Source organism: Neofelis nebulosa, chromosome X (genome assembly GCF_028018385.1).
Source record: "Neofelis nebulosa isolate mNeoNeb1 chromosome X, mNeoNeb1.pri, whole genome shotgun sequence".
Classification (NCBI taxonomy): Eukaryota; Metazoa; Chordata; class Mammalia; order Carnivora; family Felidae; genus Neofelis; species Neofelis nebulosa.
In genome coordinates this window covers 36,771,897-36,795,012 of record NC_080800.1, presented here as the reverse complement: position 1 = coordinate 36,795,012, position 23,116 = coordinate 36,771,897, and the positions used below count along the sequence as shown (strand labels likewise).

General features: G+C 45.9%; 1 protein-coding gene across 1 annotated transcript; it reads right to left on the bottom strand.

Annotated features, from left to right (window-relative positions):
* Positions 1-338: 338 nt before the first annotated feature.
* Positions 339-21,141, bottom strand: NYX (nyctalopin). The gene is made up of 3 exons (XM_058713129.1): positions 20,858-21,141; positions 20,427-20,504; positions 339-3,392 (listed from the first exon to the last, which is right to left on the bottom strand). Exons 2-3 carry the CDS (start codon positions 20,446-20,448, stop codon positions 1,996-1,998), a joined length of 1,419 nt encoding a protein of 472 aa, XP_058569112.1. The 5' UTR covers positions 20,449-20,504; positions 20,858-21,141; the 3' UTR covers positions 339-1,995.
* Positions 21,142-23,116: the final 1,975 nt, after the last annotated feature.

Below are 23,116 nucleotides of genomic sequence, written 5' to 3'. Positions count from 1 at the left end.
CACAAGGAACCTTTTTTTGCGACTAATAGTAAAATAGAGTGACTGCCTAGGAAATCATTTTGACAACTGTTGAAATTTCACTATAGAGTATATTTTAAATAATACTATTCTATCAATGATAAAGTTCCTGACTAGGAAATACATACTACGGTATTTAGGGGTGAAGGGCTGTGATGTTTACAACTAACTCAAACTATATACCTCAAATACAGTAAAACGTTAACAACTGGGAAACCTAGGTGAATGGCCAAAGTGTTTATTCTATTATTCTGGCAACTTTTCTGTAAGTTTGAGACTTTTCAAAATAAAAAGTTCTTAAAAATCATGCAGGCTCCAGATTAGTGACTTTCAAACTTTCTTAACAATAGCCCACAAGAGAAAAAAACAACAGCCTACAATAAAATATAAATTGTACGCAGCAATCCAGACACAACATACATACATACACATATAATATGAATAAATGCATACAAATTAAGTTTTACAAAACAATACTTGTTACATGTGAGACTCTCTGTCTTGGTTAGTTATTGAGACTCTATTCTTGGTTAGTTGGGTTTTTTTTGTTTTTTTTTTTTGAACGCTGGTTGTGACCCATCAAATTGAGTTGATTGACCACTAATGGTCACAGCCCGTTTGAACACTCCTACCCTCAGAGGTCTTTCTGCAACATTTCTAATGTTTAGTATCACCTACAGACACAGAAGTACTATCACCATGAAGACCTGACAGCTTGGTGCACCCTGAATTATGTGAGCTTTGAAAACCCAGCTCTGTAAATATAGACAGAGGAATTCAGGACATTAAAACTGCGGATTTCCAGCAAGTTGACGAATGAAGTCATCATTACTTGTGCGTGGAGAACTGCTTCAGCAAGTATTTAGCAGACATACAGAATTTGCCCTGGCACTCAGGCCTGGGGGCTTAGAGTTAGCCAACTCCCACCCTGGGAAATCTGTCAGGCCCCCTTCCCAGCTATTGGCTGCCTCCTTTCCTCCTGGCCATTAGTCGGCCCCAAAGTGTGCCGCCCATAATGATTTCCGCACCTAATGGGATCATCCAAGCTGAAGACTCCCTGCCCTACTAACAGCATCTCTGTCCTCCGGACACTCTTCCCACAAAACCTAAGAAAAGAGGATTTTGCGGCCTTCCTGGAGATTCACAATGCATGTTTGCATATGAAAGACTCTAAAAAAAACTCCTGAGGTACAAAAACTTGTTTAACGTTTTTCTTTTTTTAATCTTAGGATTTTACCCATTTATTTGTATACAGAAACCCGCTCCCCCTCTTTTTTCCCCCTACCCTGCCCTAAAGTTGCTTTGTGGCTAAGGCCACCCCTGGGAATAATTGTGGAGTAAGTGAAACGGGTCTTTGTTTTCAATGCCTCTTAACACATTCCAGACCCCAGGAACCATGGCCACCTCCCTCGAGTCTAACTTCCTCTCACATCCCCCTTCTCTCCTGTCCATCTTTCTGGATCCTAGTGGCCCTTGCCCCTAGGGGAAGGGGAGGGCAATTGTGGTAGAAAACAAAGGGACTGGGCTTAATGGGCTGTCCTGCCAGGAAAACTAGCACAGTTCTTAGTATTTAGCCACTGGATTGACTCTAATTCAGGCACTGCAGTCTCTGTGTCCTGGAAGATGGGGGCAAGGGATGGGGGTAGAGCCCTGTAGCCCTAAGAGCTTCCAATTCCTAATCTTCTCACTGGAGGGCCCATGTTCATTCTTGCTTCTCTTGTCCAATTGATGCCCAGGTGACATGAGCATAAATCCATTCTTCTCCCCACCTTCACCCCATCCCGGTGTGGCACTGCCCAGGGCTCTCCTCCTCCTAGGACCATCTCTGGAAGTAAACTGTCCCTTCCATCCTGGGCTGGAATTTTCACCACCTGCCCCATCCAGTTCCCCTCTTCCCTCACCACAAACACCTCAAGCCAGTTAACTCAACTTTCCTCCACTGGCCAAGGCAATCTGGGCCACCCCAGTGAGGCAAGGTCAGTCCATGCGTAGGACAAACACCACGATGAGCAGGAGGCCAGAGCCGAGGAGAAACCAGGTGCTGTGGCCCAAAACAACGACCCCACCGGAGAGAAGGCTGTCAGACAGAGAGGTGTTGAGCGTTCCCTCGGTGGTGTTGGCCACCTCCTCCACCGGGGCCCTTGGGGCCAGCAGCTTGGAGAGGAGGCTGCTGAACCTACTCACGGTGGTGGCCGCAGGCTCTGGGGACGGGCCTGGACTGGATGCGGTGAAGTTCAGCTCCTCGGGATCCACACAGAGGCCATCGGAAGTGCGCGCAAAGGCCACCTGGCTGAGGTCCAGGCCGGCCACGGAGCCTGGGGAGGCGCACGGCACGTCGGCCACGCGGCCGGAGCTCTCCATCCAGTCCCGCAGCCACTCCAGGCGGCAGTCACAGCGCCACGGGTTGCGGAAGAGAAAGAGGCGGCCCAGGAAGAAGCCAGGCTGGAAGGCAGCCCAGGCCAGCACGGTGAGGTGGTTGCCATTGAGGTGCAGAGCAAGGAGGCCCGAGAGGTTCTGGAAGGCGCCCTCCTCCACAAAGGCGATGCTGTTGCGATCCAGGTAGAGCAGCTCAAGCTCTGCCAGGTCGGCAAACCAGGAGCGCCCCACAAGGCCCAGCGCGTTGCCGCCCAGGTTGAGCGTGCGCAGGCGGCGCAGGCCTTGGAAGGCTTCGGCAGGCAGCTCGGCCAGCAGGTTGTCATTGAGCAGCAAATGCTCCAGGGCGCCGCAGTCGCGAAAGGCGCCTGCGTGCACGGCGCGGACGCGGTTGGCCTGCAGGCTCAGCGAGCGCAGGCGCCTCAGGCCCTGCAGCGAGCTAGAGGCCACCGCCTCGATGCGGCTGCGCTCCAGGTGCGCATGCGTCAGGTTGGCCAGGCCGCGCAGCGCGCCGGGCACGCGGCGGAACAGGTTGTCGAAGGCGGCGAGTTCTCGCAGGGCGGGCAGCTCGGCCAGGAGGCGCTCAGGCACCGTGAAGAGGCGGCAGGAGGCCAGGTCGAGGCGGCGGAGGCGGCTGAGCGCGGCGAAGGTGCGCGCGTGCAGGTAGCGCAGCTCGCCGTTGTGCGCCAGACGCAGCTCGGCCAAGCGCGGCAGGCCCTTGAAGGCGCCGGGCGTGATGAAGGACAGGTTGTTGTGGCGCAGCGACAGGCGGCGAAGCGACGGCAGCGTGCCGAAGGCCCGCTCGCCCAGGAAGCGCAGGCCGTTCCGGTCCAGGTCGATGGAGGCTGCCTCGCACGGAAACTCGGCCGGCACCCGCAGGAGGCCGGCGCGGTCACAGCGCACGGAGCAGCCGCGCTCGGTGCTGCTGCAGGCGCAGGCGGCGGGGCAGGTGCGCGTGCACGCCTCCTCGGCCCAGGCGCTGGGCAGGCCGAGGACTACTGCTGGCAGGTGGGGTGGGGGGCGAGAAGACAGAAAAGGAACAGCCGTCAGCTCAGGGGTCGCCCCAGGTAAGGTCCCACCTGTCCGTGTGGCAGGGTTCGGCCCTCCACCAAGTTCTCGTACCTCCTGCATAACCGTGCCCTTCGAAGGGCCTCCTCCCAGTTCTCAGACCTTAACACACGTTCCCCACCCACGCCGCCCTACCCTTTGCTTTCCAGTTGTCTTTATCAGCAAAACCCAGCTGGGATTCCGGCATCTGACCCCATTCTGAACCCTCTCCTGCCTGTAACATCACTGGGTGCTCTCCTGGAATTCAGCCTAGAGGGATCATTGCATGCAGAGGGGGGACCTGGAGGGCTTCACCAGGGCCTGTGCTCTAGCCCTGTACTGCCCAATACCGTAGTCACCAGACACATGTGGCTACTGAAGATTTGAAATGTGCCTATCCTGAATTGAGATGTACTGGAAGTGTGAAATACACACCAGGTCTCAAAGACTTAGTACCAAAAAAAGAATGATAAATTGTTTCATCAATAATTGTTGTATTGGTTACACGTTGAAAAGATATTTTAGATATATTTGGTTAACTGAAATATTAAAATTAATGTCATCCTTTTCTTTTTACAGTTTTTAATGGGGCTACTTAGAAAATTTAAGGGGCACCAAGTGGCCCAGTTAGTTAAGCGACGGCCTTCAGCTCAGGTCATGATCTCACGGTTTGTGAGTTTGAACCCCACATGGGGCTCTCTGCTGTCAGCACACAACCTGCTTTGGATCCTCTATCCCCCATCTCTCTGCCCCTGCCCCGCTCACTCACTCTCTTCTCTCTCTCAAAAATAAATAAATAAACTTTAAAGAGAAAAGAAAATTTAAACATATGTGGCTTGCATTATATTTTTATTGGTGCTGCTCTAGTCCCTCCCACCATAAGAATTCAATTCCTGAAACAAAACCCACTGAGTAAATTAAGCCTCATGAAGAAGAGAGAGTTAGGGAACAGGAGGTTGGGAAAGAAAGAGAAGCCTATCAATCTTTTTTTTTTTTTTCTTTTGAACAGTCACTAAATTTAAGCCCTAAGGACAGCATACTAAATAAACTAACAATGAACTTCTTACATATCTCAGAAAATAATTGTGGACACTGTGAAGTTAACTTTTATTCACCATCCCTTGCCCTCTAAAGGCTTTTATACATTATCACGGGAAAGAATGGTGCTTATAAAATTAATTCTGTTCTGAGCATTTGAATGGAGGATCAGATAAAGACTTCAAAAGCCCTCCAGTAGGCTTGCCACCTGCACCAAAACAGAATGGTAGCCAGGGGTCCCAAGCCCCATCTTGAGTTCTAATGGAAAAGGCAGCAGGGAAGATGCGCAAGTTTTATTTTCTGGCCAAGGGAGGCTCACAGGTGGAATGTGCTCGATCTTAAATTCCTGCAGAGGAACAAAGGTACCCAGATGTAAAGCTGACCACTGATATTCATAATTTCTGTTCCTCCTTAGCAGTATTCCCAAATTGCTAACAGACACCCCTGACCTACCATTCAGTCCCTCCCACTGTGTACACATTACCCTGCCTTGCCAGTCCCAGCCCCTGTAGGAACCTGAAGGTGTAGCCACACAAGGAGTGCGCAGAACTCTTGCTGCTGCCTCTGTGGTTTTGTTCAGCTTCCGGTGTCTTTTCGGCACATTTGTTGTGGACACGGCGTGTTTTTACAGCTGCTAGGAAGGGGTTCAGCTCTTTCAGACTTGGCTGGAGAACACTCAGCCCTTTGAGCAACCCTTCTGTTGTAAACTGTAGCTAGTTCAACATTCTGAAGTTACAGAGGCTTGACTTAGCTTTTTCCTCTCCCTAAGAACTGTGAACTAGACACCAAGCTTCCAGCAAGGTTCTTGGACCCTGTGCTGAACTTGGCTGTAAACAGGGCAGCAGTTGGGCTAGAGAGACACCCTGTTAGAGAGACAGGGCCAAGAATATAACCTTAACTCCAGGCGTCAGCTGGACAGGGGTGGGACCTTTTTCTATCAACTCTTCCAACTGGGTCAAGAAGAAGGCATCAGATTTCCTTACAAATAGTCCTTCATTCTACTCTCTTCTCCTTTCTAATTAAGAGAAGTGCACTCTCAACTGTATGACTCACGTTTCTACTCCACAATAGCTAACATTGTTCCGGGCACACGAAATGTTTGCAGAAATAAATGGAACTGATGCCTTCCTCTGTAATGATTCCTGCTGGAGGATATCATTTATTTATGAAACAAAACAAACTTCTTTGTCAAGGAATTCCTAGGATTATGACAGGGATTAGATTAAAAAATGGAGCTGACAATTTTTTAAAAACACACGCAAGAGGGGTGGGACTAAAGCTTTTTATGGTGTATCTTTTTTACCTCTTAAATATTGAACCATGTGATTGTATTCCCTGTTTCAGAAAATAGATTATAAAGGTTTTTTTTAAAGTTTACACACTCGGGGCGCCTGGGTGGCGCAGTCGGTTAAGCGTCCGACTTCAGCCAGGTCACGATCTCGCGGTCCGTGAGTTCGAGCCCCGCGTCAGGCTCTGGGCTGATGGCTCGGAGCCTGGAGCCTGTTTCTGATTCTGTGTCTCCCTCTCTCTCTGCCCCTCCCCCGTTCATGCTCTGTCTCTCTCTGTCCCAAAAATAAATTAAAAAAAAAAAAATATCCACCTGAAAAGTCATACTTTAAAAAAAAAAATAAATAAAATAAATAAATAAATAAAGTTTACACACTCAAGATGTCACTATTACAGACCTATTTTCAACCTCTGAAACGTTGATAGACCATTAGGAATTACTAATTTACTGGATTACTTAGTGAAATTTAAGTCAAGTAAGTTCTCAGAACAGACAACCAAAAGCCAGTATTGGTTTACTCAATATAAAGACTAAGTGTATGAGTTCTGCTTGCAATAATGGCAGGGTAGCTTGTATCAGACTAACATTCCTGCTGATCACTAGTGTAAACTGTGGGAAAATATTTAAAGAAAAAATATTTAAAGGCACTGGAAAGCAACCTAAATAGGCAACCAGAGTATATACAACCCTTAAGAGAAGTAAACTAGGTGGGGCACCTGGGTGGCTCAGTTAAGCATCTGACTGTGGCTCAGGTTATGATCTCATGGTTCTCAGATAGAAGCCCTACATTGGGCTGTCTGCTGTCAACACAGAGCTGGCTTCAGATCATCTGTCCCCCCACTCTCTCTGCCCCTCACGTGCTCTCTGTCTCTCTGAAAAATAAACATAAAAAGAGAGAGAGAAGCAAACTAGGTAAAGACACAATTTATCTGACTTTTCCTCTTATACCTGAAACTAATATAACATTGTATGTTAGCTATACTGGAATTAAAAAAAATAAATTTTAAAAATAAAAAAGAAAACGACCTTTTCCTCTTAGGGAGGGCATTTTGAGGTCCATGCTGCAGATAGGGAATAGAGCTCAAGCAGAAAGCAAGAGTCTTATCAGGCTGACAAGTTAGAAGTTAGAGTATATAGCTGCCACAGTGGCTGGAAATTGAGGAGGGAAAACATGAAAAAGAAGGAGCCACACAATTGGCAAACATACTCCCCTTAGATCCTTGTTTCAGTCCTCAAGTGCATGTATGTGGGGTGACTCCAAGGAGCCGAGAACTCAAGGCCAAAAGAACTACATGAAGATTTCAGCAATTTCCCAGTAATGGGAGACAGATTAAGAGTTCAAGGTCCACCAAGTTAGACGGGCTTGTAAAATACCTCAGGCTTTCCAGTGAAACCCCAAAGGGCCACACCTTAGGAGTGAAGACCATTTCTCAGGACAAAGGGCAAAACTGAACTAGGTAGGCCTACCCTAACAAAGCCTAAATCTAAGCCTCCCCAGTATCAAGGTGATCTGCCAGTAAATTAACTGAATGCCACACAAAATTCAACACTCTTCGAAGGAAGATACGAGAATCTAGAATTTCTTATAACTACTATATCTTATATATAGTCAAATAATACTAGATATGTGAAGAAGTAGCAAAATGTGACATTTATCAAAAGGGGAAAAAAATAGTTAATAGAGACAGACCCAGAGACTGCCCAGATGTTGGAATTACCAAACAAAAATTTAGTATAAATATGTCAAGGAATTTATAGGAAAAGGTGGATATAATGGGTGAAGACATGGGGAATTTGAATTTTAGAAGACATATGGAAACTCTAAAAATGAACCCAATGTGGGGCGCCTGGGTGGCTCAGTTGGTTAAGCATCTGACTTGATTTTGGCTCCGGTCATCATCTCACGGTTCATGAGATAGAGCCCTGTGTGGGCTGTGTGGGGCTCTCTGCTCACAACATGCAGCCTGCTTGGGATTCTTTCCCTCTTTCTTTGCCCCTCCTCTTTTCATGGTCTCTCTCTCTCTCTCCTCTCTCTCTCTCTCTCTCAAAATAAATAAACATTTAATAAAATTTTTAAAAATTAACCAAATGGAAATCTTAGTACTGAAATAATACTACAATATTTGAATTTCTTAAAAAATCATTGAATAGGGGCGCCTGGGTGGCGCAGTCGGTTAAGCGTCCGACTTCAGCCAGGTCACGATCTCGCGGTCTGTGAGTTCGAGCCCCGCGTCAGGCTCTGGGCTGATGGCCCGGAGCCTGGAGCCTGTTTCCGATTCTGTGTCTCCCTCTCTCTCTGCCCCTCCCCCGTTCATGCTCTGTCTCTCTCTGTCCCAAAAATAAATAAAAAACGTTGAAAAAAAAATTAAAAAAAAAATCATTGAATAAGAAAAATAGCAGATTAGAGATAGCAGAAGAAAACATTTCATGTACTTTAAGAGATGTCAATAGAAATTACCCAAAATGGGGGCACCTAAGTGGCTCAGTCGGTTAAGTGTCTGACTTTTGCTCAGGTCATGATCTCACAGTTCACGAGTTCAAGCCTCACATCAAGCTCTATGATGACAAGCTGTCCAGAGCCTGGAGCCTACTTCAGATTCTGTGTCTCCCTCTCTCTCTGCACCTCCCCTGCTCACACTCTGTCTCTCTCTCAAAAGTAAAATAAAAACAATAAAAATATTAAAAAAGAAATTACCCAAAATGAAGCACAGAGAGAAAAAAAAGATTGGAAAAAATATGGTGGGAGCTTCAATGACCCGTGGGATATCAAGCAATTAGACTAACATGCATGTATTGGGAGTCCCAGAGGAGAGAATACAGCAGATAAATAATTGAAGACAATTTTCAAAATTCAGTTAAAAACAAGAAGCCCAGCAAACCCCAAATAACATCACACACACACACACACACACACACACTCCTAAGGACATCATAGTCAAACTACTGAAAACCAGACAGAAAATTCATTAAAGCATCCAAAGAATAAAGACATTATATAGAGTACACAACAATAAAAATGATGACTGACTTCTTATTGGAAACAACAGAGACCATAAGACAACAGAATTATATATTTTTAAATTTGTTTTTATTAAGTAAACTCTATGCCTAATGTGGTGCTCAAAGTCATGACCCCAAGATTAAGAACTGCATGTTCTACCAACCGAGCCAGCTAGGTACCCCAAGAATTATATCTTTTAAAGTGCTGGAGGGGTGCCTGGGTGGCTCAGTTGGTTAAGTGTCTGACTCTTGACTTCATCTCAGGTCATGATCTTACAGTTGGTGAGATTGAGCCCAATATTGGGCTTTGTGCTGACAGTATGGAGTCTCCTTGGGATTCTCTCTCCCTCTCCCTCCCTCCCGTCCTCCCTCTCTCTCTCTCTCTCTCTTCCCCCTCCTCAACTTGCATGTGTGCACGTGCTCACATAAAAATAAATAAATAAACTTTTTAAAAAAATAATAATAAAATGCTGGGGGGCACCTGGGTGGCTCAGTGCATTAAGTGTTCAACTTCGGTTCAGGTCATGAGCTCACAGCTCGTGAGTTCAAGCCCCATGTAGGGCTCTATGCTGACAGCTTGGAGCCTGGAGCCTGCTTTGGGTTCGGTATCACCCTCTCTCTCTGCCCCTCCCCTGCTCGTTCATGCTCTCTCAAAAATAAACATTAAAAAAATTTTTAATTAAAAAAAAGAAGAAAGTATTAACTTAGGCTATATTAAAATAAAAACAAATTCTACTCTTTGAAAGACATTGTTAAGAGAATGAAAATACAGACCACAGACTGGGAGAACACATCTGTATATTTTCTCTGTATGTATCTCATAAAGGACTTGTACCCAAAATATATAAAGAACTCTTAAAACTCAATAATAAGAAAACAGATAACCTAATTAATAAATTGGCAAAATAGGTGAAGAAACACTTCATCAAAAAAAGATATACAGAAGGCAAATAAACACAAGAAAATATGGTCAACATCATTCATTGTTAGGGAAATCCAAATTAGAATTGCATCCTATTAGAATGACTAAAATTAGAAAGACTGACATAACAAGTGTTACAGAGCATATGGAATAACTGGGACCCTCTTACACTGCTGGTGGGAGTGTGAAATGGTACAACCACATTGGAAACAACGTGGCAGTTTCTTTAAAAGTTAAACATACACCTACCTTCTGATCCATCCATTCTAAGCCTAGGGAAATAAAAGCATATGTCCATACTAAAGACTTGGGGATGACCGATCACAACAGCTTTATTCATAATAACCCCAAACTGGAAACCACACAAACACCCACCAAGGTTGAACAGGTAAACAAATTATGATGTATCCACACAATGGAATACTACTGGGTGATAAAAAGAAATGGACATAAAAAGAAATGCAACATAGAGGAATCTCAAGTTAACTCTGCTGAGTGAAAGAAGCCAAACAAAAAAAAGGTACATACTATATGATTCCACTTACATAAATATTATTCTATAGTAACAGAAAGACCCGTAGTTGCCTGGGGATGGGTCAGGAGGTAGGGAGGGGGCAGGAAGGAGAGGTTATACAGGGGCATGAATCTTGAGGGTAATGGATATGGTATTTATCTTGATTGTGCTAATGGTTTCACAAGAGTACACTTTAAATACATTGTTTATTAGATGTCACTTATATGTCAATAAAGCTGTTTTTAACGTTTACTTATTTTTGAGAGAGAATGTATGTGTGTGTGTGTGTGTGTGTGAGGGGGGGGGGGGGGAAGGGGAAGAGAAAGAAGGAGACACAGCATCCGAAGCAGGCTCCACGCTCTGAGCTGTCAGCACAGAACCCAATGCAGGGCTCCAACCCATGAACCATGGGATCATGACCCGAGCTGAAGTCGGACACTCAACCAATTGAGTGGGGGCCACTCAGTCGTCCCCAATAAAGCTGTTTTTAAAAAAAGAGATTAAGTACTACAGTTTGTGTATGTGTGTGTGTGTGTGTGTGTGTGTATGTGTATATATATAGTACATATATATATGTACATATATATGTACTATATATATACAGTACATATATATATGTACATATATATATGTACTATATATATACAGTTTGTGTATATATGTGTATACTATAGTTTGTGTATGTGTGTGTGTATATATATATATATATATATACACGCACATATATACATTATATATGACTTATATACAGAATATAAAAATAACTACAAACGAATAATGAAAAGACAACTAGATAAAAATAGGTAAAAGACTTGAACACTTTACAAAAGAATATATTAAGTGGCCACCAAGTACATGAAAAGGTGCTCAATATCATTAGCCATTAGGGAAGCGCCAATTAAAACCACAATGAGATTCTCTACACGCCCACTAGAATGGCTAAAAAGACTGACAACCTTTGCCAAATGGTGGCAACCATGTAGAACAATGGGATTCTCCTACATTGTTGGTGGGAGTGGAAAAGAGTTCAATAACTTTGCAAAACTTTGGCAGTGTCTATTAACGTTAAACATATGCCCACCCATGACTCTGCAATTCCATTCCTAGGTATTCACCCAAGAGAAATAAAAGAAAGGTCCACATAAAGATTAGACAAGAATGTTCATGGTGGCTTATTCATAATAGATAAAAATTGGAAATTACCCAACAGTAGAAAAATAAATTACAATATATTCATACAGAATACTACTCAGCAATAAAAAGGAACAAACTATTGATACAAACAAAAACATCATGTTGAGCCAAAGAAACTTGACACAAAAGAGTACATACTTTAGGGGGCGCCTGGGTGGCTCAGTAGGTTAAGCATCCAACTCTCGATTTTGGCTCAGGTCATGATCTCACGGTTCGTGAGACTGAGCCTTGCGTCGGGCTCTGTACTGACAGGGCAGAGCCTGCTTGGGATTCTGTATCTCCCTCTCTCTCTGCCCCTCCCCTGCTCATGCTCTAATTCTCTCTCTCTCTCTGTCTCAAAATAAATAAATAAATAAACAAACAAACAAACAAACACTTTTTAAAAAGAGCACATACTATAGGATTTTACTTCTATGCAGTCCTAGAACAGCTCATGGCAGTGGCCCTGGGAGCTCAACAGAACAAGTTATTTGGGTGATATGAGCATGTATAAAGCAATTCAAATTAATCAAATTTTATGGGTCTCTTTTGGCCTTATAACACCTAACTTTTTAATTAGTGTTTGCTCAAAACTAAGCCTGCTACATTTTTTTGATTTTAATATGACAACCTGCAAGGTATTATTCCCTTTTTCTCCCAAAGGAGGAAACTGAGTTTCAGGGTGGTTAAATAACACCACGCTTTGGTTTTTGTCTTTCCGCTATGCAGTGCGATCCCCCACCCCACACACCTAGCCTCTCTGAGCTTCCGTCTCTTTAACTGTAAACTGAAGGGCCGGCACTTCCCGCCCTTTGGGGGCCCCTTCTGGCTGGCATTTTCCGTGACTGGACAGCAGCTGTTGCCAAACACCACCTCTTAGAAAAAAATACCCCAGTCAGAGCCCCATGTGTCTCTGCCGCTTCCTCCCAGACACAGCTGTTTGGACTGCAGATAAACATTTGACCTAAGCAGGGCCAATCAGATTCATTCAACAATCCCCACCCCCACCCCCACCACCTTCAACGAACATGGAACATGCAGTGAGATCATGTGAGCACCAACCTGTATAGCACTGGGGCTAGGGTTTATACCAAAGCCACGTGCAGGTCAAAGTTCTAAGGGAGCAGTAGTCGAGGGCAAGGGGAGGAAGCTGGTGGGCCGACACAGGATGAAACCCAAGGTGAGAATCACAGAAATGGAGAGCAGGAAGAGTAGGAAGTTGCTAGCCAGCTCTCTAGTCCCGTTAAGACCCTGCTATAGCTGTTTCTATGACATTTCCCTGTGTCCATTTCAGAAACCCATTCAAACCACCTACGTGGACAAATGGATTTCTGTTCCCTGCGGCCAAACCACCTCTGCTAGTAGTGATACTGTTTCTAGCTACCGACCACCTTTTAAATACTCTTTCTACACTTAGGGAATTTCCTACCTTGTAAGTCCTGCCTCCTGAAGATAGAAGCCGGAAATTCTCTTTCCTTACTTCCCTTGCAGTTAGGGCCCAAGCATGTGACCTAGTTTCGTCGATCAGACACACACAGGGACACTTGGATTCAGAAGTAAATGCCAGGCAGAAACCATTTTCTGGCCAGGATGATGGCAGAGGCGTCTGGCTTGCAGGCTCCCATGGTGGAATTTCTGGCACCCAGCGCCCAGCATGATGCCCATGAGCCGCCGCATGTGCCAACCAGTGGTGGTTGCTTCAGGGTCTTTGCTAGAGCTGCCCCACTCCCTTGTTGAGGAATGCTCTGGGCAGTGGGCCTCCAACCAGGAAGACTGGGAACACTATCACTGAATAAACCCTTTCTTGGCTCCACTGATACCTTAGGCAGGTTCTGTGCTTTGCAATAAGATTCCTAAACAACATCCTAAGTAAAACATGTCCCCTAATCTCTCTAGTACCATCTCCTCCTTTCCCCAAAGAACATCATGAACTCTTAACCTTAAAAGAGAAAACCCAGGGGCGCCTGGGTGGCTCAGTCGGTTAAGCATCCGACTTCGGCTCAGGTCATGATCTCGCGGTCTGTGAGTTTGAGTCCCTCGTCGGGCTCTGTGCTGACAGCTCAGAGCCTAGAGCCTGCTTCGGATTCTGTGTCTCCTCTCTGTGCCCCTCCCATGCTCATACTCTCTCTCTCTGTCTCTTAATAACAAATAAATGTTTAAAAAAAGAGAGAGAGAAAACCCAAAACAAAAGACAGAAAACCGTTCAGGGAGCCTGGGTGGCTGTCAGTTAAACATCCGACTCTTAATCGACTCCTACATCAGGTTCTGCGCTGTCAGCACAGAGCCTGCTTGGGATCCTCTCTCTCTCTCTCTCTTAAAATAAATAAATGAACGTGTTTTGTTTTGTTTTTTTTTAAGAGAAAGCTACTCAAATTCAGGACCAGGCATGAGCCTCAAGAGCCAAAAGGAAGCTCCTTGCTATTCATTGCCATGATATGTAGAAAACATAATGAAAATTTGTTTAGGCCATTCCTGATTTTTCCACATGCAAATGAAAAGAGGCCTCTCCTGGAATCAGCAGTGATTATTCCAAAGACAAATCTCCTCGCTGTCTAGAGCTGAGTTCCATGGGGATACCTTGGTCAGAAAAACATGTGCCAAATTAAAATAAAGATCACAGTTTGTGAGAAGAGAATGTCAAAACTCATTGGCAGTTGCTTAGCAATTTTTCTTCTCATGCCAGTGTTTTTGGGAAGGATCCATGTGGAAATCTGAAAAGGTTTCACTGCCTTCATTCCCAGTCTGAGGTTAGGAGAGGAAGATGAGAAATTCGGTGAAACTGGCCTGAGCTCAGGACTGGCCTCTGCCCAGCCAGCCTCCATCACAGCCCTGGGATACACATGTGGGGCTTTCCATTCAGTCTGGAAACACTCATCCTGAGGGCACAGCCTCTCTAGTTCTCTCATAAATTTTGATGACACTGCCTTTCATCCCTGGTCTCTTGTACTGCTTTTTTGGAGTGTTCTGTTTTGCTTTAACCTCAGACAAGCTTTCTGCATCTCAGCTTCCTCATCTGAAACGGGCAGACCATTATGAGGAACAGATGGGCCGATTAGCCTGCTCCCATGTTTTCACAGCTGTTTCAAACATTTCAACTCATCTGTTCCTCATAATGGTCTGCCCGTTTCAGATGAGGAAGCCGAGATGCAGAAATAGTGAAGTTATTACAAGTAGACTTCAAGGAAGAGTCTAGAATGGTTCTCCACCTGGGCTGCACATCAGAATCACCCGATGAGCTTTCAACTAACTCGCAATACTCAGGCTGTACACTATACCAATTAAATCCAAATCTTCAGCGGGTGGAAATAATCATTGGTGCTGCTAAAGCTCCACGGATGATTCCAATATACAGCCCAAGTCAAAAAACCAGGGGTCTACGTGGACCGACTTTACAAAAATGGGATTTATCTGCGTGGTATATAAGATGTTGCAAGGTGCAACCTAGAATGACCGTATGCCCCAGCAATTCCACTCCTGGGTATATACCCAAAGGAATTGAAAGTAGGCGTTCTAACAAATACTTGCACACAAATGTTCATTGCAGCATTACTCACAATAGCCCAAAGCTGGAAACAAACGTCCATCGACAGATGAATGGATAAACAAAATGCGGTCTATCCACACAGTGAAATATTATTTTGGCATTAAAAGGAATGAGGTAGTGATACACACTACCTTGAAAACATTATGCTAGGTGAAAGCGGCCAGATGCACAGACCACACATTGTATGATTCCATTTACGTGAAATACTCAGCATAGGCAAATCCACTGAGACAGAAAGTAGATTAGTGGTTGCCAGGGGCTGGGAGGCAGGGGGTGGGTTCTACCGCTTGTAGAGTGGGAGTGGCTGCTTAATAGGTACAGGGTTTCCTTTCACAGTGATGAAAATGTCTTGGAAGTAGATAGAGGAGATGGTCACACAACACTGTGAATGTGTTAAATGCTGCTGAACTGTACACTTTAAAATGGTTCATTGTTAATTTTATGTTCCGTGAATTTTAGTTCAATAAAGGAAATGGAGCGCCTGGGTGGCTCAGTCAGTTGAGCGTCCGACTTCAGCTCAGGTCATGATCTCATGGTTTATGAGATTGAGCCTCGCATCAGGCTCGCTGCTGTCAGCCCACAGCCTGCTCTGGATCCTCTGTCTCCCTCTCTCTCTCTGCCCCTACCCTGCTCCTTCTCTTTATTTCTCTCACTCTCTCTCTCTCTCAAAACTAAATAAAAACAGGTTTTGTTTTTTTTTTTAACATTGTATTTATTTTTGAGGCAGGGAGAGATAGAGCATGAACAGGGGAGGGTCAGAGAGAGGGAGACACAGAATCTGAAACAGGCTCTAGGCTCTGAGCTGTCAGCACAGAGCCGGACGCGGGGCTTGAACTCACGGACCGCGAGATCATGACCTGAGCCGAAGTCGGCCGCTTAACCGACTGAGCCACCCAGGTGCCCCTAAAACAGGTTTTTTTTAAAGTTACAAAGTGTCCCTGAAACTGGGCAAATACCAGAAGGGGGTCCCTGCTTTTGTGTCATGGTCTGACGTGCTGGCCAGCCCCCAAGCTGCAGGGAGCCAGTGATGGCTGAGCTCGGATGGCCCACAGAATGATGTCTTAATGCAGGCCAGCTGAGGAATTTCTCCTTCATAGGTCCTCGGCTTTTCGGATATGCGCTTTTCCCCCTCGAGGTTTGCTAGGAGAACAGTTACTCATGGAGTTTCCAACCACAGGCTGAGTTGGAAGCATTTCTTGATTCCCATTGTTTTCAAAGAACTTGTGCCTCATGAAACCAAAATAGCAAGGGAAAATATGGTCAATTTTCTGCTTTCAGCAAAATCTAGTCAGCCACTTTGGCTCCAGAAGTCATTTTCATCCTACTCCCGGCCAATGCTCCTCAGTCCAGGACCCAGTGCTGGATTTTCTAATTTTTGAATGTTTATTTATTCTTGAGACAGAGAGAGAAAGAGAGACAGAGTGCAAGCTGGGGAGGGGCAGAGAGAGAGGGACACACAGAATCTGAAGCAGGATCCAGGCTCTGAGCTGTCAGCACAGAGCCTGACGTGGGACTCGAACTCACAAACCGCAAGATCATGACCCGAGCTGAAGTCAGACACTTAACCGACTGAGCCACCCAGGCACCCCCAGTTCTGGAGTTTCAAAACAAAAGGGGCGGGGGGAACCAGAAAGGCAAGTGGGGGAGACCATCACGTGGCCTCTGATCTCACAGTAACCCCAGAACTTCCTTCTCATACTGCAAAGGTACCCTTTGTGGCAGTAAAGAAAGGATCATGGATTCACCCTGCACTTTGCTAATGAAAGTCCTGGGAGATGGAGAAATCAGTTTGTCTCAGGAAAGGTGGTCTGCTGACAGCCTCACAGGCCCTGTGGATCTTAGGGTAGAGAGCTGTCCCATCTGAGTTCTAGAACACAAGGCCCACACAGAGGCCTCCGGGCATAAATATTGATAATCGCCCCAATATTGATAACTGAAAACAAATGCTCAACAACAAGGGAATGAGGGGCACCTGGGTGGCCCAGTCGGTTAAGGGTCTGGCTCTTGGTTTCAGCTCAAGTCATGATCTCACAAGTTGGGTGTTCAAGCCCTGCATCTGGCTCTGTGCTGTTAGCAAGGAGTCTGCTTGGGATTCTTTGTCTCCCCCTCTCTCTGACCACCCCCCCCCACACTTGTGCTCTCTCTCTCTCTCTCTCTCTCTGTCTCTCAAAATAAATAAGTAAACATTTAAAAACAAAACTAAACAATAGGAGAATGAATAGTGAACAAACCAGTACCCCCATCCAGAGAGCACTACTCTGCACTCAGAACCTCACACGCATACTGCCCTACACCCTACAGCACCTGAGTCTCGTTAGTGAAGGATTTGTTCTCTTTGGGGTGCAGGTGCCCTCCCCCTACAGACTTCTTTTTTCTTTTAAGCCAAGTTGATTGAGGTATAATTTACTTACAATAAAATGTACCCATTTTAAGTGTGTAACAAATATATACACCCATGTAACCACCACCCTAATCATGATTTAGAACATGCCTACCACCCAGAAAGTTTCCTTGGGTCCTTCTGGCAGCGGTCCCCTCCCCATCCGCAGCTCCAGACAACCACCGATATGCTTTCTGAATGATAGATTAGTTTTGCCTATTCTAGAATTTCATATAAATGGAATCAGGGGCACCTGGGTGGCTCAGTTAGTTGCACATCCTACTCTCTACTTCGGCTCAGTCGCCCCAGGTAAAGTCTTACCTGTCCACGAGTGACTAAAGCTGATGGAAGGGTTTGTGGGCCAGTCTTGTTGTGGACTTGTGTTTTCATTCAGCATGTGCCTGGGAGTGGAATTGCTGGGTCATATGGTAGGTGCATGCCTCAGTTGCCCCACATCCTCACCAACACTTGCTATTGTCTTCTTAACTCTAGCCATCGTCCTGGGTGTGAGGTGGTATCTCATTGTGATTTTGATTTGCATCTCCCTAATGACTAATGATGCTAAGCATCTTTTCATGTGCTTATTAGTTATTTGTATATCTTCTCTGATGAAATAGCTATTCAAAATGGGTGTCCCATTTTTTTCAAAATGGGTTGTCTCAGGGGCACCTGGCTGGCTCAGTTGGCGGAGTATGTGGCTTGATCATGGGGTCGTGAATTCAAGCCCCACGTTGGGCATAGAGATTACTTAATGAAAAGAAAAAAAATTTTTAATGAGTTGTCTTATTATTGAGTTTGAAGAGTTTTTGAAATACATACAGATTTTTTAGGGGCAAGACCTCTATCAGGTATTGTAATGGTTCTAATCTGGGAGGCTTCACCCATTGAACAAACAAATCCTTATTAAGCACCTACTGCGTCTTAGACTCTAGAGACAGCAGAGTACGCCATTGGTGAAGAATCCCGTAAAGTGAGTTAAGGAATCGGGATATTAAGCTGTGGACAGCAGGAGGACCCTGAAGGGTGTCACATGGGGGAGGGGAGAGGCCCTTCCAGGCAACCCTCCTGTCCAGAGAATTTCTGTTTGGGTTTTGTCCCAGATTTACCCTGCTGTGAGCCCCTTCTGATTCTACCACGACCTTGTTTTGTCGGGCTCATTTAATCATTTTTTTTTTCTAGCTAAGGAGGTAGAACCCTATCCCTGCCTGCATCTCGGGAACACGTCGTTCATAATCCTGTGACTTGTAGTCAGAGTAATATTGTCTGTGCTGCTGAGTGTGTTTTAAATTAAAGCGCCAGGGGATGTAGAGAGGGTCATTAATTTTAAGTGCATCTATTGTTAGCAAATGATGTCACCGCTAAGCTCTCCAACTTGTCACAAGAAGTCGGGATGTATTTCGGGTTTCTGCGGCAGCAGGAACAGTTCCTGTTTTGCAGTGCACAGGCTATGAATACGGTCTGCATTCTGTCAGGAACAGGAGAGCTTTCGGTACACATTTAAAATCATATTGGCTCTTAGAAGCAAACATTCTGTCCCAATGAGTCAATCAAACTTCATATCCTTTCTAGGTAGGAGAAATGGCAAGGAGCTGGCTGTTCGTATTTATATAAATGTCAACCTCTGTCCTTTGGAGGCTCCTCGAGGTAGAGAGTCATGTCCTATTTATCATAGTGTTCCCTGCACCTTGTTCCAATTTGTTTTCTCATTTATTTATTGGATCTCTCACAAAGGAATAGAAGTTTCTCAAGGACAAAAGCTATGCAGTTATATCCTTCATAATATCCCTTGAGTGTATTGAAGATATAAACAAGATGTACCTGTTGATTCCATTGAATAGAGCAAGGTCTACTTTTTGAAACAGTGAACTAAAGGGTAAGAAAATTCTATTGCTACCATTTTAGAATTATCTGGTAAATTTTCTCTGCCAGCGCTGCACACAGAAGTCTATTACATAGGTAGTTATGACCTCAAATAATTACATTCACCCGAGGGTCAGAAAAAACAGATTGTTTGTATAGGATTCTTTACTGCAGAATTTATCAAGGGATTTTTTCCTTGGGCAATCTCAGATTTGAGCAGGTGGGGCTATAGAGGTGGGGGAAAAAAATCTTTGTGATGAGTCTTCTGGTTATATTAAAACCCACATAACAATAGGACTAAAAAACTTGGGCAAAATGTTTCATCACCCATAATCCCACAATTCCAACATACTCTCATTTTTTCTTTTTTTAAATTTTTTTATGTTTAATTCATTTTTGAGAGAGAGAGAGAGCGTGATCAGGGGAGGGGCAGAAAGAAAGGGAGACACAGAATCCCAAGCAGACTCCACACTGTCAGTACAGAGCTTGATGCGGGGCTTGAACTCACGAACCGTGAGTTGGTTGCTTAAGCTGAGCTGAGTCGGATGCTTAACCAACTGAGCCACCCAGGCACCCCTATTTTCATTTGTTCTTCTTCCTTTAGGAAGATGGTTTAAGAGATCTTTTCTTAACTAAATGAGCTTAAAATAATATGATTAGAAAACCACTGTACTTTTTGGTGATTACACCAATGAATTCATATCTGAAATTGAAAATCACCAAAAGGCTATTTTATATATATGGCTCAGGAATTTTGTGGGGGGGGTTTTAATGTTTATCTCTCTTGAGAGAGAGAGAGCGTGAGTGGGAGAGGGGCAGAGAGAGAAAGGGAGAGAGAGACAGAGACAGAGACAGAGACAGAGACAGAAAATTCCAAGCAGACTCCACACTGTCAGCACAGAACCTGATGCAGGGCTCTGTCCCACAAACCGTGAGATCATGACCTGAGCCAAAATCAAGAGTCTGACACTCAACCTACTGAGCCCCCCAGGTGCCCCAGGAATCTTTATATTTAAACAAACAAAACCCACCACCTGCTCTGTTTTATCTCATTTTCCAATCCCTCCCCCATGATCACAGTTCAGTGACACCTAATCAGAACTGGTGTCCATGTACATCTTCCATGGAAGCCACTTGAAGACCAAGCTCCTTGGGCAGAAGCCCTGTGGTTTCCATGCATCTTCTAGAATCTTCTATGGGCTTGCCAACCCCTGCACCCACTGGCAGCTGTCTGCTGGGGGTCAAGAAGGAGCAGGCCTTGGAACTCACCATGCAGCAGCAGCACCAGCATCCCGTGGCCTTTCACGCACCTGGTGGCTTAGAACCACCCAGCTGTGGAAGCCCTACCTGAGGGGAGACAGCACAGGTCACCGAGTGCCCATGAGGGTTCCCTTGAGAACCAGGACACACAGACCCCTCCCCACACCTCCACACTTCCTCCTGAATGCCCTGCCTTTGCCCTCTTCTTCCTCACACTCATGTCTCCCCATTCACCTTGGTGTCGAGTTAAGAGAAACCAGTAACAACAGCCAATCAGAAGCTCCCCCCGCCCTGACAGCTTGGATCTGTTCAGAAACCCTTGGTCAGACTAAAACCCTGACAGCAACACAGATGGACTCACTGACAACCCAGCAAGCAAATGGCCAGAGCGGAAACCTCTGCAAAGAAACATTCGTGAACAGTCCCCAAATGTTGCTTACTGTCCTGGGGGTGTGCCTGGTCCTGCTCCTCCTCAGAGGTGCCCTTCGGCTCCCCCAGCCCATCCATCTCCGGAGTCCCGCAGCCACAGATGCTAAAAATGGTCCGACAGAGTAAAGGGGGGTGGGGTGGTGAGCAGGAGTCGAGGAAGGATACTTGCTTGTGCAGGTTTGAGCGCTTATTTTTCTTTCTCCAGATTTAATGGCAGGAAAATCCTGTATCAGATGAGGATCAACAGAGATGAAAGAATGTGTCTGCCTTTCGAATCACCAAAGCCAGTGACAGATTTTGCTGACACACCAATCGGCTTTATCCCCAGGCCTTGGCCTCTCCATCTGCCTGTCCCCTTTCTCTCCTTAAACCCTCCGCAGACCCCACCTCCCACCCTGACCCCAGCCCCAGCCCCCAAGCGACATGCAGCCAGAAATTGGCTTCCTGCCACCCAAATAGCATTATCAGCATTTTCAACAAGGACGTGTTATATAACTTAGAGAGGTGGGGAAGGGACAGGACAGCTTAAAATAATGATGTTTTTCCCAAAATGCAGGCTGCTCACTTCCTTCCTTTGGAGTGGCTGATGGCAGATGACCCAAAAACAGACTGTGGAGAGAGGGTCTTTCACTACAGCAAGGCTAGAATCCTGGCTTTGGGGTTGAGGCTGTGATAGCCACCAACTCAGACAGCATGTCTGTAGGTCATTTCCAGAACCTGGCTGAGGTTTCTCAAACCCAGCAGGACTCAGGACTCACTACTCAGGAGTGTCTCCCAGAACTAGAGAGACCACCAGGAGCAGTAGCCTCAGGGAGCTGGTGGAATGTGGAATCTCAGCATTCTCACCCCCACCACCAGAGTCCTGTGCTCGAAAGTAAAGCTCGGGGGGCACCTGGGTGGCTCAGTCAGTTAAGCGTCCGACTTTGGCTCAGGTCATGATCTCACGGTTTGTGACTTCGAGCCCCGCATCGGGCTCTGTGCCGATAGCTCAGAGCCTGGAGCCTGCTTCGGATTCTGTGTCTCCTCCTCTCTCTGCCCCTCCCCACTTGGGCTCTGTCTCTCTCTGTCAAAAATAAATAAATGTAAAAAAATTTTTTTTTTTTTTTTAAAAAGGAAAGAAAGTAAAGCTCGGGGTGTGAATCTAGGCATCTGAGGCTGCTGTGCTTGGGAAATTTTTTTCTTCCACCTGGGCCTTGTAAAACCAAAACATGGCCGAACTTGTCATAACCTCTACTGAGAAGGAAACCATACTGGGGATAGGGTAGAAATGTGGGTGGATGAAGCCCTCCAAAGGAAGCCTCTGCCCAGGCTGGCCCACTCTGCATAGATGGGATTGGTGGGCAGCACTGCCTTGGTGACCACTGGTGTTCAAGGTGTCCTTCCAGCCTTCCTTCCGGACCTTGGCCCAATGAAGCCTCTTCCCCCAGCAGCAGGCCAGAGGCTGAAACGTGGCTGTGAGAACAGCCTGTCTACACCTCCAGTCCTTGCCCATGGCTTATTGGATCCACCTTGCCTTCAGTCTTCTCCAGGCTAGTGGGCTTGTTGCCCTGGGCCAAGGACCTCCCTGAGGAAGACCTTCTCTGCCTATGAAATCAGACATTTCTCACAAGTGGAAAGGAAGGAACAGAGACTCATCAGGGGAGGAAGGAAGGGACCCAACCATGGGGCCAGCTAATACCACTGACTCCAACTGGGGGACAAGCAGCTTTGTCATCATCAAAACCTTGTTCCCGAGAGGTTAAAAGCAAGAGGGGGAAGGGCGCCTGGGTGGCTCATTCAGTTGAGCATCATGATCTCATGGTTTGTGGGTTCAAGCCCTGCCATCTGCTGTCAGCTCAGAGCCTGCTTTGGATCCTCCGACCCCTTCTCCCTCTGTCCCTCCCCAACTCGTGTGCATGCTCGCGCACGCACACATGCACACTGTCTCTCAAAAATAAAGAAACATTAAAAAATAATAAATAAAAAACAAAAACAAAAGCAAGGGGGGAGGAATTGCCACAGGAAGTGCAACTGACTGGCATGCCCTCAAGCAGAACCCTGTTTTCCAAAGATCAAGATAGCCTGACCCCAGCCACTCTGTGGCCACCAGGGCAGTGGACCCCCTGTGCTGACTCTGTTGCAATACAGTTGGTAGCTGATAAGAAGGGACAGGAAAAGGGAGGAGGAGTATGTAAGCAAGCATGTGAAACAGAAGTGGCCCAGGATGCAACACTCTGCATTTTGCAGGTGGCTTTCTAGAAAAGCTTCTGTCAGCAGAGGAGGGGTGGGAA